General features: G+C 27.7%; 4 protein-coding genes across 7 annotated transcripts; 1 reads left to right on the top strand and 3 right to left on the bottom strand.

Annotated features, from left to right (window-relative positions):
- Nucleotides 1-54: 54 nt before the first annotated feature.
- DNAlig1 (DNA ligase 1) lies at nt 55-4738 on the bottom strand. The gene is made up of 17 exons (XM_015332064.2): nt 4463-4738; nt 4306-4362; nt 4018-4158; nt 3832-3896; nt 3521-3747; nt 3114-3339; nt 2902-3028; nt 2641-2813; nt 2345-2568; nt 2144-2272; nt 1935-2074; nt 1643-1844; nt 1370-1576; nt 1080-1296; nt 765-1000; nt 486-683; nt 55-402 (listed from the first exon to the last, which is right to left on the bottom strand). Exons 1-17 carry the CDS (start codon nt 4480-4482, stop codon nt 229-231), a joined length of 2763 nt encoding a protein of 920 aa, XP_015187550.2. The 5' UTR covers nt 4483-4738; the 3' UTR covers nt 55-228.
- A 518-nt stretch (nt 4739-5256) lies between these two features.
- Nucleotides 5257-10136, bottom strand: Mys45A (SDA1 domain containing protein Mys45A). Its single transcript, XM_015332065.2, has 9 exons — nt 9887-10136; nt 9682-9786; nt 7791-7889; nt 7189-7701; nt 6870-7104; nt 6644-6779; nt 6246-6561; nt 5553-6152; nt 5257-5476 (listed from the first exon to the last, which is right to left on the bottom strand). The coding sequence occupies exons 1-9, from the start codon at nt 9971-9973 to the stop codon at nt 5276-5278; spliced, it is 2292 nt and encodes a 763-aa protein (XP_015187551.2). The 5' UTR covers nt 9974-10136; the 3' UTR covers nt 5257-5275.
- Orc5 (origin recognition complex subunit 5) lies at nt 7917-9914 on the bottom strand. Its single transcript, XM_089176546.1, has 3 exons — nt 9887-9914; nt 9682-9786; nt 7917-9557 (listed from the first exon to the last, which is right to left on the bottom strand). Exon 3 carries the CDS (start codon nt 9497-9499, stop codon nt 8195-8197), a length of 1305 nt encoding a protein of 434 aa, XP_089032672.1. The 5' UTR covers nt 9500-9557; nt 9682-9786; nt 9887-9914; the 3' UTR covers nt 7917-8194.
- Nucleotides 10137-10429: 293 nt separating the features above from the next.
- On the top strand, nt 10430-18949 carry Hrb87F (Heterogeneous nuclear ribonucleoprotein at 87F). Of its 4 annotated transcripts, none has more exons than XM_015332067.2 (7): nt 10430-10588; nt 11265-11476; nt 11564-11873; nt 11966-12215; nt 12407-12625; nt 13380-13549; nt 18890-18949. In XM_015332067.2, exons 1-6 carry the CDS (start codon nt 10568-10570, stop codon nt 13505-13507), a joined length of 1140 nt encoding a protein of 379 aa, XP_015187553.1. In that variant the 5' UTR covers nt 10430-10567; the 3' UTR covers nt 13508-13549; nt 18890-18949. The 4 variants fall into 4 exon arrangements, with proteins under 4 accessions (XP_015187553.1, XP_015187554.1, XP_015187555.1 ...); XM_015332068.2 differs by lacking the exon at nt 18890-18949 and adding an exon at nt 14608-15462 and having other exon boundaries at nt 11966-12209; XM_015332069.2 differs by lacking the exon at nt 18890-18949 and adding an exon at nt 14608-15462 and having other exon boundaries at nt 12407-12556.
- Nucleotides 18950-19003: the final 54 nt, after the last annotated feature.

Genomic DNA, 19003 nt, shown 5'->3' with positions numbered 1-19003 from the left:
TATTTTATTATCAAAATAATAATAATATTATTATCGAAAATTTGAAATTGAAAATTTTGGTTTTGTACGTTTTTTAATAATTAATGATTATCCATATTCTACCTTCTACATCTATAAAACTAAACAGGGTGATCAAAATAATCTCTCATTATATTCACATAAATCATAATTGTAATACGGTTAAATAATAAAAAAAATATATATAAGAAAATTTGATTAAAATTACATTTAATAAAAATCTTCTTCCATTTTTTTAGCATCGGTTGATTTATTCTTAATCTGTTCTTGATTATTATACATCTCTGCTACTTGCTGTGCAGTTGTAGCATCCTCAGTATTTTTATCATCACGCACACGTATAAAACGTGGAAACCGAACTGATATGCCTTTTTCTGAATCAACCTAAAACAAAGTATAAAAATAATACAATGATATTATTAAAATAAAGTACAGCAATTGAAATATAAGAAAGAAAAATATTTTACGATTCCTATGGCAGCTCTATGAACAGGTGACAGAGAAAGATCAGCACATTTAATTTCCCAAACTTGAACAGGTTCAAACCAATGATCCGGCTCATGACTAGAATCAAAACGATAATACGACTTTGATTGTTTTATCAAGTGTTCTTTGAAAAATTGTGTATGCTTTAGTAAATCTTCTTCGCTAAATCCAGTTCCAATCTGTAATAGAAATTTATGTATAATAATTTTGTCTACTTTATTAATTTATAATACATATTAATTTAAGTATAAATAGCATACTTTACACAAACTCTGATACTCCTCATTTTCTTTATCATAGCAAGCCAGAAGAAAACCTCCATAAGTACCAGTTCTCTTCCCTTTTCCAATATATCCACCAATTACAACTAAATCTAACGTATCACCCATTCCATCTAAATAATCTTTCTTCAATTTCAACCAATTTCGAGAACGTTTAGCAATTTCGTACGTTGCTTCTTTTTCTAATGTTTTAATCATTAGTCCTTCACAATTTCCTACAAAATAAATTGATATATTATATCTTTAGATATATGTATTAATAAACTATCAACATAAATGGAAATAATTTGCAACCTTTTACAGATTCTTCTAAAAATTCTTGAACTTCTTCCATTTTCGACGTATCCAAACATGTAGCAAATGTCCACTCTCCCTCTACTTCTGTAAAACATTCTTTTAAAAGTTGACGACGTTCTTGAAATGGTTTTTGAACGAGAGATTCGTCGTTTAAATATAATAAATCGAACATAAATACACAGACTTGTACTTTGATATCCGCTTCGTTAGCATCCTACAAAAATTAAATTAATAAATATAATGTTTTATTACATGTTGTATAATTATAGTCAATTAAAAAATATTACTTTTCGTTTACGTGTACTCAATACTTGGAATGGAAGAATTTGTTTCTTTTCGTTATCCCAAGCCACTGACTCACAATCGAGAATGCAATTCTTAACATTTTCTTTGCGTGTATTTTTGAAACGAGAGATAATATCAGGATACTTAGAAGTATTATTTTCTTGATTCCTACTATAAATACTAATTTCACCATTGTCTTTCAAATGAATCTAGAAATTTATTGAAATGAATTATTTCAAATTCTAATAGATTTGATATTAATTATAAAAACAAACCTGTGCTCTTTCACCATCGTATTTCCACTCGCATGTAAACTTTAAACCTTCGAATCGCGTCAAAACTTCTTGAACTCCCTTTGTGGGATGTGCCAGCATAGGTTTAATTGGTATTCCTGGTGTAATTTTACATTTTTCTTGTAGAGCTTGAACTCCTTCTTTTAATAGCACTGGTACAATTAAATCATAATTAGGACATTCACTGAAATATATAATAATACAATAATTAAACAGGAAGGAAATTGAAATATTAATATTTATTAAATAATAAACCTTAATAAAGAATTCATACCAATAAGTTGTTTTAATTTTAAGAGCAATTTCATCATATTTTTGTTTGAAACTATCACGAGACATATTTTTACTGACATCTAAAATTTCAAATGGATAATCTTGTTCAGGTGGTGTTTTAGTAACCGCTAATGCTATTGCCTAAAATTTACTTTTTATATAAATAATTATCATTACAGTTTACATTCACTTTTATTAAGCAATGTTTACCTGTAAAAGAGATTGCTCTGCTAAACCCACTCGAAGTTTGCCAGCTAAAGATCTAATAAAGAATCTAGCTTCAGTCAAACGACATGCAACGAAGAGACTCTGAATTTTATTTATTTTTTTTGAAAGAGACTGTAAAAAGAAAATAATTATTACATACATTGTCGATATAAAAGTTTAACATGAGTTTATAGTTTCACTTACAGAGTGTCCTATCATTTGTGCAATATCTTTCAAGCCTGTATATACACGAGATACCGTAAGTGGTGTTGGTTGGAACATCGTCCTCTGATTTGAACGACTTCCTTCGGCAACAACACCTATGTCGCCAACACTTTGTACATCTGCTTTTAACTGAGCCAATGTTCGACCAGTACATTGTGCTATTGCTTTCAAAAGATTAGTTTCTGCCACTCCTAAAATAATACCTAAAAACAATTATAATTGTATTAGTTTTTTACTTTTATAATTGTTATTAATATTACGTTATCTTAAGTTACCTTCATATGCAGGTGCTAACTGATTCAAACATAAATATATACTGGGTAATAAATCGTTTGGACTTAAAACTATGACAGAACGAAAGTAATTCGATAATATGTCAATAATTTTTAATCTCGCACTTGTTTCTTCTATCAACTCCAAAGTTCTAGTCAATGCAATATATGGTACCCTAAAAATTAAAGTAAAAAGAAAACATTTTAATTTCAATATTTACAAACCACACAATGATATTTCATATACATTAAAAATTGATTTACATTTCATCCTTCTTCCAGCAAGCATCATTAATTGGATGATAATTACTTTTACTTGGATCGTAACAATCAACAGTTGATTTTTTGCTGTCCTCCGTATCAGCTTTTGGAGATTTATTTCCTTTGGGTGCTAAGATTATAAGAATATTCATTAATATAACTAATTAATATAACATAGTATAATTATTATCTTATAAAACTATTTATATATTTACCAAAGAAATTATGGGTTTTCTTATCAGCTTTTTTAGGAGTTTTAGATTTCTTGACAATTTCTTTTTCATCTTCAGAACTACTTTCAAGGGTTTTTTTATCTGCCTCTTTAATAGATTTGTTTACTTCTTTTTCATCTTCTGAATTACTTTCAAGTTCAGTATCAGATTTTTGTCCAGAAATATTTTTGTCTTCTTTATTATCGACTTCTTTGGAATTATCCAGTAACTAATATTTATTCTTTGTAAGTTATGGAGTAATAAGATAAAATATACTTAACACTTTAATAGCCAGGAATATTTTTAAAGAATTAATTTAAATAGCAGTAGCATCACACACATGTTGTGTAAGCGGCCACTAGAGTGTTAATATAATAGTAGTAATAATAATTTATATATTATATACTCACAGATTCATGATTTTCTTCATTACTTTTAGAATCATCTGACTGAAGTTCTATTGAAACTTTGCTTTCTTTTTCCCCATTTTTCTCATTTTCCTTTAAAGAAGTTGCAGTTTCCTCTATTATAGTTGATTCAGATTCAGGACTTGAATCTGATGGCTGTTGTATTCTTTTAAACTTTTTAGTAACTTTCTTAGGCGTACAAGATCTCTTATTCTTTCTCTTTTCTTGAGCTATTAAAATGATATAAAATGAAATAAGACTTTACAATAGACATTATTTATTTCTGACGTATGTGGTATGAATGTGTAACTTACTTGATGTAGGAGTTGTATTAATTGCTTCTTCTGAATCCTCATTCTTTTTTGCTGATTTAGAAGATCTAAAACACATAAACAAATTTGTTTCTCTTAACCATATATCGTAACCATGTATCATAAATATACAAAAGTATGTGACATTAACACAATTGTTATTATAAATCATAAAAAAGAAAGACTTACTTTTTGTTAATAGAACTTTTGTCACTTGGACTGTCCAGTCGTTTTCGTTTCCCTTTTCCATTTTCTTTTACAGGATTTAACTTTATCTTAGGACTTAAATCTTTCTTAGATATTAAATCCTTTCCACGTTTGAGGCTAGTACTGATATACAAGCAATTAATACTATTGTTTAAAATTGTTTTACGCACATGATGTTCACATTTTAAATGTGAAAATAATAAAACAGACAAAGGAAGTGCCTGTTTAGAAAATGATATTAATTTTAACATACTAATACGTTTGCATTACCTTGAATTATTTTCACTGTCTTCAGTTTTGTGTACATTGGTTTTTGTAAAAAATGATCTGCAATAGAAATTATAGAAAAGAATATTTTACATGTTATTAGAAATTAAATTAAATATTATTTTTAATTATTTTAATTATTAATTTTTATTTATATTACGTTATGCTCCTTTGTGACATTTTCGCGCCTTATTTAACCAAAAACAATTAATACTAACATGGCGTAGTTAAGTTGCAGCGTAATATTCAGATGCGCTACTGAAATATTCAAGTTAGTCTAATTAAATATATTTATTTATAAACGATAAACTATTTATTTGCATAATCCTATTTATAAACCATATTTATATTCTCTCAATATTTTGTTAGATAATTAATAAAAATTATATCCTAAAATGATTGGTCTATTTATTTCATGCTTTGATTGGACAATGCGAAAACACTGGACAAATAAAAATTTGAGAAGAGCTACTACCTGATAATACCTCAGCACATGTAAACAATACCCATACGACTACGCTGCAATCAATGACGTCAGGCGTGAGATTTTTCCATGCGCCTGCGCACTTCTCTTACGCATGCGCACTTATGCATGTGAACTCTTACGCATGCGCATTTCTCTTACGCATGCGCACTTCTCTTACGCATGCGCACTTCTCTTACGCATGAGCACTTCTCTTACGCATGAGCACTTCTCATTCGCACGAAGGCTCCCACGTGGAAGAACATCCTACGTCTGGCAACAGTGACTAATGCTTGCTGTCTACATGTTTTTTCAAACTATGCACATTTGCAGTAGCTTGGAAAATATTCATTGTACTTTTTAAAAAACTAGGTATTTAACCATTTTTTATTATATCTAATTTTGTTAGTAATGGCACAAGCAGCCGTGAGTTTATTGATAACGCAGTGATTATAACATGAGAGGTTAATGACAAGTGAATAAATAAAAAATATATCGAGAGGAGAATTATTATTTCATTCGTTTTTGTTTCAATAAATAATTCCTAAGTGCAATTTGTTTATCTTTGAAAGAACGTTTAATTTTTGCTGCAACCTTATGTTTGATCATTTGATAATTTTTTGTCTTTTTCTTTTCACGATTCGTTTTACTGCACAATGGATTTTGACGGCCATCCTTATAACCAAACTTTTCTCTATCTTCTTGAGATTTCTGAATAAAACACAAAAGAGAATAATATATTTTATATTTGTAGACAGAAACATGAGTGAGAATATAGTATACGTACCTTTACAGTTTCTAATCGTGCTTCTTTATCATGCCTACGCTTTTTATGAATATTTTCAATGTCGCCAAGTTTGACTAATTCTCCTCGATTGTCATCGGATGGATGTGATCTTTTTACACCTACTTTAGCAGGCATTACTTGTTGTTTTATTAATGCCATGTCAATTCTTTTGAAATCTTCATCTGAGAGTAAACGTTCAACTGAAACTAAAGAGGCCTGTGCTTTTTTCTCTGCAGTTAACTCCTCTTTCTTTTGTACTTTGGCTTTTGCTTTCCTCTCCTCTTTTTGTTTTCTTCTCTTTAATTTCTTATCTCTTCTTTCTCTTCTCAGTTTCAAACGCATAGCGCTATTAAGTTTATTTGTTTTTACATCTTCTTTCAATAAGTTGTTTATTTTGTTGTTTTCATCATTAACTTCATTTTTATTATCTCCTTCTTTTTGTTTCTCCTCATTTTGTTTCTCCTCATCTTCATCCTTGACATCATTTTCATCATCCATACTATTGTCATCAGAAGACATATCAGTTTCATCGTCTGTAACCAAGTCTTCGTCATTAAATTCCTCATCATCGGTTTGAACATCAATCCATTCATCGTCATTCTACAAAGAATAGAATTTTCTTAGGATAATCTAAACAAGATTGAAAATTCAATCTGATAAATTAAAAATATAATAACACATTGATTAATATACCTCGCTATTTTCAGAATCAATTTCTAATGTGTCATTAGAATCCTTATTAAGTAACACTTCTGCTCCTGGAACAAAATCAGTAGCAGCTACTTCTCCATATTTTAATGTATCTAATTTTATTGTAGCTTCAGTTGGACGGCCTCTATATTTTTTATGCAGTAAACTTGGCATTGCTTGTCTATAGACAGCAATTAAAGAAGCTGCTGCCATCATAACACTGCGTTCTCTATAATGCTTATATTGAGCTAAATCTTTTAAAAGATCTGCGTTCATGACCAATGGACATCGTGAACATATTTCACGAACTGCATTCAATCTATCAACACACAATAAATATTTATATTAGAAATCACATCTACAAATTGCATAATAAAAACTATTATTATTAAATGATTTACCCAATGGCCATAACATCTCCAGAATTTCTTTCAGTTACGAAATTATTTACTAAAGTTTTAAGAACAGGTTCCAATACATCTGGAGGTACTAATTCATGACTGGCTTGCGCTACAAATTGCAGCAACTTTGTTACCTCTGTAATTTAAAATAACAATTAAAAATACTTCTGCCTGTTACATAAATTTTAATTTTTAACTGTTTTTTTTTTTATATTGAAATAATGACCTCTCTGATGGGGTTGCAAGAATCGTTGCAAATATGGATAAAAATTAAAAAGGAACAAATTGTGCAAACCAATAAGTCTGGAGATTACATCTAAAGTCATTAATTTAATTTCAAATCGATCATTGTTCTTTTCTAATTGTTTAAACAATTTTTCTGCGAATCCTTGTGGATCGTGTATTAAATGTAACGCAGAAAAATTATATTGCGGAGCTTTAGCTTTCTTCTTTTTAGATTTCTGAAATATTCATAGTAAAGTTAAAAATACATTAATTATACTTGAAAATTGTATTTAAAATATGTTTTTGATGTTTTTACTCACAACTAATAATTGTTTGGCTTTCTTCAACATTTTTTCACGCTTCTTTGTTTTCTTATTAACTTTATTAGCCATCATAACTTCTTTAATATTTGGTTCATCATCACTGTCACTGCTATCGCTATCATTTACTTCATCGCTACCCATGAAAAATTTTAAACAGGTAACGACTACCTTAGTGATTTTAGAAAAGCAACCAGTAGCTATAATGTTTACTGTTTTAGCATCGTTCCATACATTTTTTCTGTATAATTCTATCATAACATCTGCAGACATTTTTGCAGCTTTTGCATTAGTATCTTTTAACATTGTAAATATAAAATTTTGCAAGACAGTGTTAACCTTGGCATTTTTATGTTTTGAATTAATATTCTTAATGTCAGTAATAATATGCGTTTGTAGAAATTGTCTCAAAGCTTTATCTTGGCATCTTAAAAGTTCAAAAAATAAACTAAGAATCGTTATTGGCTCTAACAAATGTTTGTTGCGCATCTGGATTAATGCCTTACAAAATGTCTAAAGAAAATTTGTATAAAATATAATTAATTAAAAATTTATCTTATACGAACATATGATTAGAATAATAAATTGAATAGAATATTTACCATTCGCATATCATTGTCTAAAACAGTATTATGTTTTCTTAGAATATCTATGATCTCCTGAGGAAAAGTTTTTAACTCATCTGGATAACAATGGGAAACCTAAATTAAAAAATTGAAAGTATGTAGATTTTGATAGAATATATAAATAAATATGCAAATATATAAAGACATTAAATTATTAAGAATATATGTACATATATTTTGATGATATTTTGTTTATTATATATCAAATATAAAAAATGAATACAAAATTATGAATAACTATTATAATACATTAAATGCATGTTCCATAAATGCTGTAAATACATTATTATAATAATAATATAAATAAAGAATATAAAAATCAAATCATGCATATGAATTCAAAAACAATAAAACTATCATGGCAATGAGATTTGATATAATTATTGCTCAGGATCAAACAAATAATCTCTTAAATTAATTCCTACTGTTTTAGCAATAATCAATACGAAATTATGATTAACACAACATTTCAATTTTGGTTCATCTAAATTACTTTCATCGACAGATGCTAATAATCCTAGTTGATACATTGTAGGAATTTGTGCAAGCAAAATAGCATTAACATCGACTTTTTCATTAAGAATAGTACAAAATATAGCAAGCAATCTGGATATAGGAAAACTACGTGGACCAGATTGCACATTCGTTGTTGTCTTTTTTCTCGATACTTTCTTTTTCTTTTTACTACTTAATTTTACGAAAATATGTTTATCTTCCTTAGGAGGATTGTACGATGCTAAATAAGCAGCTATTAAAATATATTTAGCATAAAATGGTAGTTCGAAACTTAATGCCAATTTAGCAGTAGATTCTATTTCTTTAGATGCATTACTATGCTGTACAAAATCTTCTGTTGAAACTCTAAGATATATAACTTCTAAATTAGCCATTAAGGTAGTTGAAATGTTTCGCCATAATCCTGAAACATCATCTTCCTTTATCGATCCAGATTTAATCGGTTCTATATATTTGTTAAAATTTATTTTAGCCATATAACGAAGCTCGTTAAGATCTCTACAAAATCTATAAAACACGGAGAGAAAAAGATTTAAATAATTTTTATAAATAATATCGCTATAATCTTTTGGCTTGTATAATAATAAAATATTCAACATTTCTTCTCTGGTATACTGAGCACAATAAATTTTGATCGGTTCAAATAAGCCAACCTGTGTATAACATTTTTCCCATACTATATTGCTTATAAAAATTGTACAAACATTAATATTAGACAATTCTTTCAATCTTAAAAATACTGGGAAAAGACGACTGTCGGTATCTCGCATGTAAATGCATTTGTTGAAAACAATAATTATTGGACGATTGTCATACTTTGAAATTAATTGTAGTTTTGTTATAAAAGTAACTATGTTATCGCATTTAAGATTTCCAATATTATTAGCTAGATCTAGGTTAGATGTTAAATCTAAGGTTAAATCATTTAAAATATATTCAAATATATGTTTGTTGTTTATGAATTCAATGCAATTAATAATACTAAAATTATATTGTAAATATTTAAGTAAATGCAAAATAACTAATGATTTTCCGGTAGCAATATGACCATATATAAAAATGCTTTCCGGCATTGGTTCATCTTTTGTACCTATCAACGAATACAATTGTTTTATAATATCATCGCGACATTTGATTTTTTTATTGAGCTTTTTTAAACAAGACTCCATTTTTTTTTTTTTTTTATATTAATATGAATTACTTGACAAAATTTTATTTCTATTATATCTGAAAGAAAAATTATAAAAATATATTTACAGCGTTAACGAACACGTTAAAGAATATTATTAATTACGCGTATGAGAACATAAAATACAGTTAATATATTTTTAAATGATGTATAATTACTCACTTGCGTCATAAATATTATTAGTTCATCGAGTCTTTTATTAAACTCATTCGGTGACAAACTGAAGATATCCAAAGTAGTTTTGTAATGAAGATATTGCTGGAGAAACTAAGAAAAACAAATAACTATTAATCATCTGATATATTACAATCACTCAATAAGAAAATAAACTATACAATTGCAATAAATATTTAAAAGAAAAACTTACTTCTTCCTTATACGATTCAGGATCACGTTTGATAAGATTTTGTAACTGTGGAATATTATTTGGAAGCTGATTATTATGACGAACCATTTTTCTTCTTCATTTATAACAAAATTTATAATAAAATATATTCAACACTACACTTATTTATAGTAATATTATTGTAATATAGTATATAAATATTACTGTATTGTAAAAGTCTGCACGTGTTTTTAACAGCCATGTAATACTTTCTATTCTCATGTACTACCAGTATTCACTATTTTTTCTCTATCATAAAATGTAACTAAAAGTATAGTGAGAAGCAATAGTTTTAAGCAGTTGGTATTTCGACTGATACCAACTGCCTAAATCTATTTTCCTAAATATTTTCAATACTTTTAAAAAGATAAATTGTTTATGAAAATTATATTAAATTTATGATTTACATATAATTTATTTTATTTTACTTTTTTGTTTATAAATAATTCATAAAATTATAAATTGAGATTTAAATTTTCGGGCATGCGCAATAAGTTATCTACCATGATGCTTTTAGTAATACGGGGTTCACACATATTTCTGAAAGGAGTCTTAATCGATCGACGACATCACTACGTCCACGACACCATTTGCTTTAGCATCGTTAGTGTCGAATTATATACTGAAATATATTGTGTAATTTTGTGTTTTTTGTGAGCGAAAATGGTGAAAATGGAACATGATGTAAGCAATTAACTAAATTCAATTATTTTAATAAACTTATTATTAATTTTATGATACTTTTTTTCGTGAGATAATATCATAGTATTTATCCATCTCTTGCTCCATTTTCAATGTATTCTAATTACGTATATACAAATTTATATTAGTTATTTCAATATCGTTAAAAATTTATTCATTTTCATATTATAATTTAATAATCTATTTATATATTTCAGATATATTTTGTACTTTATTTATTATTACAAGAATATTTATGTAAATTAAATTTTACATAACATCAGTGTACAACATTCTTCAATGTATTTTTTTTTTTTTGGATCCATCCAAATTATTATTGTCCATTAATGTTATGTAAAGTTTATTATAAATTTAACTTATTAAAGTAAAATTATGTTTGCTGTAAATTGATAAACGAGTTCTAAGTTGTTTCCGTTACAAGTACAATCCAAGTTTAGCGTGCCCACGCTACGCCATTTTGAAAGCGTCTTTGAAATTAAAATTCTATGTGTAATTTTAATGAAATATTATATAGTAACCATTAAAAAAAAAAAGAAAAAGAAAAAGTTTGTTTTACAAATTTTTTCTTTGTCCATTTGAAACTAATTTTAATCGAAACTATAGCATTTATTTTCATGGTATAGATATATAGAATTAAACATTATTAATATTATTTTAGGATGGTAAAAATGAACCTGAACATGTCCGGAAATTGTTCATTGGAGGCCTAGATTATAGAACAACTGATGATTCTTTAAAAAAGCACTTTGAACAATGGGGTGAAATTGTAGATGTAGTTGTTATGAAAGATCCTAAAACCAAACGCTCTAGGGGGTTTGGTTTTATTACTTATTCACGAGCTCATATGGTAGATGATGCTCAAAATGCGAGGTGCGTATTTTACTTTTTAATTCTTATTTAATAATTTTCATATCTTTAACTTTGAATAATTATTTATTTAATAATAATATTTTATAGACCACATAGAGTTGATGGTCGTGTAGTAGAACCCAAAAGAGCTGTTCCCAGACAAGAAATTGGTACGCCTAAAGCTGTAACCGTAAAGAAATTATTTGTTGGTGCATTAAAAGATGATCACGAAGAAGAAGACCTTAGACAATATTTCCAAAGTTATGGAAGTATTAATTCAATTAGCATAGTTACAGATAAAGAAACAGGAAAAAAAAGAGGTTTTGGATTTGTTGAGTTTGATGATTATGATCCAGTTGATAAGATCTGCCTTCAACGTAACCATCAAATACGTGGAAAGCAGGTTGATGTTAAAAAGGTAAACATAAATTGTTTAATGTATGAATTATTATTTTCTATTTTTATTGTGTAGAAACATAGTTTATTATATGAAGTTTTGTTTTTTAATAGGCTTTGAGTAGAGCAGAAATGGCATCTGCTAGTGGAGGAGATGGTGGTGGTGGTGGTGGAAGCAGAGGAGGTCAAGGCGTTGGAAGAGGACCACGTGGTGGTAATCAAGGCGGTGGCAATTGGGGAGGACGAGGAAGTGGCGGAGGTGGTGGTGATTGGAATAATGGCGGTAATCAAGGTGGTTACGGTGGAGGTAATCAAGGAGGTTGGGGAGGTAACGGCCCATGGGAAAACCAGAATCAAGGTAAAGGTTCGCAGAAAAAAAAATCTTTTTACTATGTTATTATTACAAAACTTTATTTCATATCTTGTATTAGATGATAAAACTTGTTGTTTGTGTAAGTTGAAATCAAGCTATACAATTATGAAGAAAAAGTTTTGAACTACTAGATTAAAAAATAAATCAAAATGTGATATCTAATTTGAACATTACTTTTAAAGGTGGGGGATGGGGTGGTCAAGGTGGTCAGGGTGGTTACAATAGCGGTGGAAACTGGAGTAATGATAACTTTGGTGGAGGATATCAACAAGGCTATGGTGGTGGACCTGTACGAAATAATTTCAACTCCGGTGGCAGACCAGCACCCTACGGTATAAATATGGGTCCTAGTGGCCGACAGTCTGGAGACTCGAGATGGCTACCTCCCTTCGGTGGACAAGGTTGCTTCCCTCCTTCTCAAACGCCACCGCGTCTGCCACACAACTTGAGTAACTGTGTGCTTTTAAGATGTCACTAATAGTATGACCATATCTTAATGTACGATTTGTTGTATAAACATGTTGGTTTAAAATATCATATATCTGATATGATAATAAGACTTCCAAGTTGCACAAGTTGTGTCGGCAAAACATCAAAATTTATGATTGATTGATTTTAATTTTTTAAATAATTATATATCTTATTGTTAAGAGTCTACTTTTCATTTTTACTGAATTCTGTTTGGATATAATTTGATAAACATTGGATAGCATGGTGGGATTTTGATGCTAACTATTTGAAGTGTACTAACATTTGTTAAATACTTCTTTATATATACATATTAATTGCCAATATTAAATAATAAGAGGAAATGAATGTGCATATATTTAGGAGAAAAGACATCAGGCGCGATGTTGCAGTGAGAAGGAGCGCCTTTGTCCACTCTCTCTATCTCTATCTCTCTTTCTCTCTCTCTCTGCTATCCTAGGATATTCATTTAATTAATATTAATTAAAATATAAGTGAAGAAATAGATAGATTTAAACTATGAAAAACATCAGTAACTTTTTTCAGAAACATTCATCTCACATAACTCATATCAACATTCAGAAACGATGAAATATAACTATAAAGAAACATTTAAAATCATGTTTGTTAATTTTAATACACAAAGTGTATAATTTTACTAATATTTCTATTTGATTATGTTTACAGGACCAATGGGTGGAGGTAACTCAGGTGGTGGTGGTGGTTATGGAAATCAAGGAGGCTATGGTGGCAATTCTCTTGGTGGTGGAAATATGGGTGGCGGTGGAGGTGGAGGTGGTGGTAGAAGATACTAAAATTACTCCTTTCACAAGATCTGTTCATTCCTCCCTCACACGGTAAGCATGATTAATTCATTTTGGCAACCTTTTTTTTTTATTTATTTTCTTTTTTCGTCTTTTTGTTATAATTGTTTTTTTTTTATTTTCGTTTCTTTTCTGAAAACTGTTACCTGTAGTGCAGGTAAACTCCTTGCTTCTTCTTCTGAACAAACCATATCCATCTCAATGTATACTTCATCTCTATTTAGATATATATTTAAGGTATTTTATATTTCGTTTAAACTATTCAAAAATAATTGAAAATAATTTTAAATATCTTGAATTGAAATAAAATTAAAAACCAAGTGCAGTACATAGAAATTGTTATTAAGGGTTTAACAGTCATATGCACAGTTCTATAATATTTATATTATTATAAATATGTAGGAAGAGTATAAGGTATTGAAAGGCACGATGGAAGACAGTTTATCAGATTTAATTAGCATATAGTTTATATTTTATTAATATTTTCACTTAGGGTAAATCAGTCATTCAATTAGAACAGGTATTCAGTAACAATATTTATTTTATTGTTAGTTCTCAAATTTTATTTAATATTTTATTTAAAAATTCATTCAATTAAATAGAAGAATTATTTAATTAAATTTAGTTGCCACTTGTTATTGAAATTTAATAAGAAATTCATCTGATTAGCATCTACATATAAGATATATGTATTATTATTATTATTATATATAAATCCACTTCTTTCAGAAAATACTTTGGACTATATACTTTTGATTTGACGCTTGTTTACTTTTATTTTTGTCATTATTCTGATTTTGTTATTATTATCGTATAATATTAAGTTATTTCTCTTCTTCTCAATTTTGATTATTTTTATTTTAGTGCAGTGTCTAGATATTTGGTTGCATCTTTTTATTTTTTTGTTTACATATAGTTTAATTTCTTTTTGTTACGATGATATTGAAGTATTAATGCATATATAAATTATAAAAAGAAGTGTTTTATTTTTATTTTCACATAACACTTTAGCGCAAAACTTATAGATCTTTACAATTTCTGGAACTTTTCCAGTCATTGCAACTAACAGATTTATGAATTTTAAACCTCAGGTGAACCTACTACTTGTCTTCTAGTCGCCAGTACTTCTGTACTGTTTAGTAGTGGAGCAGGCAGGGCTATAAGGCTAGAGACAAGACCAGGCAGGACAATCAGGATAAAGGACAGAGAAGCATCATCTGTTAGCTCGCAGTGAGGGAGGCTTATGCCTATATTTGTTTCGGTATCTAGCACCTACCACATCCCCTACACATTCAACTCATCATGTGAAATTATTGCATCATATTTCTTAGGGAGTGTGCCAGAACATCTTGACTGGTACATATAATACTTATTAGAAGAGGCAATGATTATTTGTTTAATCATTACTATCACCCATAAAAGACTCGTGTATTGGAATAGTTAAGAAGTGAATCTTTTTCTGATTAACGGTATAATAGAATTATACCATGCAACCTGAGCTAATTGCATATTATTTGTTACATTCATTTTTCTTGTGTACCAGATTACGATTGTGTAGGATATATAATATTATGGACATTGATGGAAAGCTCAACTGACCCTCGTGATGAAAATCAATAGTCTATTTACAAATTTTTAGGTTTTACTATTTTTATCATGTTATTATTAGTTTAAATAAAATCAAGATCATCAAGGAAAACAAAACGAAATGAAGAAGAAAAAATGCAATCATTATAATTTAGGTAGAAATTCTTATTGGAAGCGATAATATAATCGAACGAAGAATATTGACAAAGTTTTAATAGCAGTTTAATTAAAAGTAGGCAATTGATGAAAAACGCAAGCCTATAGCGTCAGTCAACATTTCATAGGTTATTTAGATTAATCAATTATGCATTAAGTTGTAATGTTTTAAGAGTTAGCTAATAAAACTGACCAGAACCTTTTCCACGCCAATCTTTAATTTATGAAACAACGAAAAATTCGATCAGCAGCATAGGCTAAGTCAGAGGTACAAAAATTTATAGCTGTGAGGATTGCAGAGAACAGGGAAGTATAGAAAGAGGAAGACAGATGATAGTATAACTCGACGAAAAGATATACGATAGAAAAGATAATTGTACTTTTGTCAATCTATGTAGAAAATCAAGGCACCAATGAGTGTTTTATATTTATGTGTAAAGGCAGTATTAAATAATTTGTATATATGAAAAACAAAAAAAAAATACCTATTATCAATTTTTGTTTAATTTTAATAATGCGTAATTAAGATTTTAATGGATTTATAGTTGAAGGGATACGTTTGTCATCACCTCTGTTCGTTAAAATGATCATGAGAGACTTATATAAAAAATTATAACTTATATTAAACAACTAAAAGAAATACTCCATAGAATTCTTATTTCTACTATAATAGAAAATCGTTGGAAATATATATCTTTACAGAGTTTCATATAGGTTGGCAATTTAGATAATTATTTTCTTTCTAAGAACAATATATTGTTATTTTGGTTAATCTAGGAGTATTATATTAAGAAGTGTTTAGTATTTTATGTTACTAAATATTAATCGTTTATGTCATTTATCCAAATTGAAAACCTATTTCTATAAATTAAGGATTCTATAATTTCAGAAGATCTGATTTTCATTGTGTTGTTACTTCAATATTTTTCGTATCCCTCTCAAATAAATCCACTCAACTAAGGTTGAAAATTTACAATCAGTGTTGTACTAAATAAACATTATTGATACATATGATGCTTTTATACAGAGAAACTTAGGCTAGCAATATATATATATATATACATCATTAGTTGTTTCATAATTTACAAGATAATAATCCAATAATAATTTTATTCAAACTCATTTGTTTTTAACTACTGATTGTTTGGTATAGATATCATATCTGTCTATCTTATTTCATATATTTAAATATCATTGAGTTCAAATATACATATATATCAATCTTTTATTTATTCTAATTCTATATTCGAATATTAGATCAATATATATTAGTCGTAGAGCATCCCAGTTGTTTAGTTGACTGTGCAACACTGATATTATATTATTAGTATGTGTGTATAGTGTAGCTCGGCGTTTAAACATGTGCAGCTTATTAAAAGTTTTACATTTATATTTGAAATCAATGCTAAAAATGCTAAAGTTTAGCAATGTCTACTAGTCTAATTTATTTCCTTGCCTTGCAGTCACTTATTAATGTTACATTTATATTGATTCAATCAAATTTTGCTATATATATTATATAACAAATATATATATATATATACATATATATATCTATGGTAAGTGAATGTGACTGTTATAGGTAAATCTGTGCTTCCTATACACAAATAATTATGTTAGAGTATGATAGGTAGTTTTGTCGTCTAGAATATCCACATAAGAGATTAATAAAAGTAAAAAGTAGTAAACATAGCTAGACTTTGTGGTGGATGGATCTTTAGTGTGGCTGATGATTAGAAGCATGAATACAATGAAGAAATGACAGGCAGGTAGCTGAACTAAAGGATTCTGACCTCTGCAGCAGACTAGACCTTGCTAGGATAATTACTAGCCTCTGTAGTGCAACCACAGGTAGGAATTCAAGAATCATCTGTTTAGATATATATATATATATAGGGAATTAAAAGGTAAATTGTGTATGCATGATATTTATAATGTTTAGTGGTACTCTGGTCCAAAATACATTTTATTTTGTTTCCTTATTTTTTTTTTTTTTTTTTTTTTTTTTTTAATATATATACATATATATTTTTATATTTTTTTTATTATTATGAAAATATAAATTATTATGGTTGTTATATGGATATATAATTAGGACTGATATTTCAAAACAATATTATTTCTATTCACTGCACATGATAATGTTTTTTTTCTTTCTTTTCATTTTCGAGCAATGGACTTTAAAGCATTAATTGGTTGTAATACGAATTGTTTACAAAAAAAAAAAAAAAATAGTAGTTAGTTTTTTAAACACGAATGAATGCTATAATAATTATTATTATTATTATTATTAGCCCTTATCAACGTGCACCGCAAATAAATTTTGACATTAGATATTTGTTTTTAAGTTTTCTAAATATATGCAATAGCTTTTCATAATAAAAGATATTTTATCGCAATATACAAAATATAATATTTATAATAAATTAGGTATACACACATATATTTATATATATATATATAAAAAGTATAATAATTTTTTAAGTTTTTAATTAACGAGAGATCGTCGTGTTGTACACGCACTCAAATTATTTAAATATCGATGAAGTAAAATAAACGTGATAAGTACTTTATTTTTATGCTGTTCGCAAAGTCTTATTTGTTTTTTTTTTTATTTAAAATGTTTTTCTGTACACGTTTATAAAAAAAAAGGTATTTAAATTTTGTCATATTAAAATGACATTAAATAAAATGAATACTTTGATAGAATTTTACTAGATAATAAAAAAAATAATGATGAAGATTTTGCGGACAATATAAAGTACCATAAACTAATTATATTTATTATGCATATTTATATTTGTCTCCTTTCAGGGCATTTCAACATGACAGGCATGGCCTTTTTTTCTTTCTTTCTTTCTTTCGTTTATTTCTTTTTTCATTTTGTTTTTATAATTATTTTTTTGTTTTTTTGTTTGTTACATATTCACTATCTTTCTTGTGAATAATTAACATGTCACCCATTCATAAATATGCGAGGTTTTAATAAAATACCTTTCATTAAATTCTTTTTTTATATGTATATATAATATGCAGAACATTAACTACAACAACACAATTGAAAAAAAGGTATTTTACGAATATCCTCATATTTACTGCATTAATATTTCTATATATATATATATTATGCAAGTTTAACTTGAAAATAAGTTTTGCAACCACGCAAATGCTAAATTTATAGCTCTATGCTGTATTATGTTCGCACAATAACTCATTTTTCGTTTCGTTTCTTTTCGTTTCGTTTCGTTTCTTTTCGTTTTATCTAAATACTTTGATATTATACAGTTTAATGATTTCATCAATCCCTTTGAGAACAAACATTGCAGAATCAAAGATGATCTATATTTATTTATTTATTTATTTATTTATTTATTCATTATTTTATAACATTTTAACTCTCTTAAATAATGATTACAATTTTATATTGAAGAGAATAAAAAAAGAATAATAAATGAATATAAATAATATATACAGTACTACAGAGTGACATATTTTGTGTATGTATAGAAAAAGTATGAAAGAAAGTAATTTTTTCATCTTATCTCGCTACTTTATTTTTGCTTTCCTTGTATTAATTGCTGTCTTTCGTTTTCATTAATTTCTGGTTTACCATTGGACTGGTACTCCAAGACCTGCATCGTGCCTCTTTCCGCTACTCCCCAGAGTCAGCCGTCGTTGGAGGTAAGTTAAAGTAAGTTGTAAATAATTAATCATTCATTAATTACCATTTAAACATCATAGATA

Source organism: Polistes dominula, unplaced genomic scaffold (assembly GCF_049000335.1).
Source record: "Polistes dominula isolate Pdom_NZ unplaced genomic scaffold, Pdom_raw_medaka contig_25, whole genome shotgun sequence".
In the NCBI taxonomy this organism is placed as follows: domain Eukaryota; kingdom Metazoa; phylum Arthropoda; class Insecta; order Hymenoptera; family Vespidae; genus Polistes; species Polistes dominula.
Note: the sequence above shows the minus strand (reverse complement) of the source record. Positions and strands in the feature narration are given on the sequence as shown.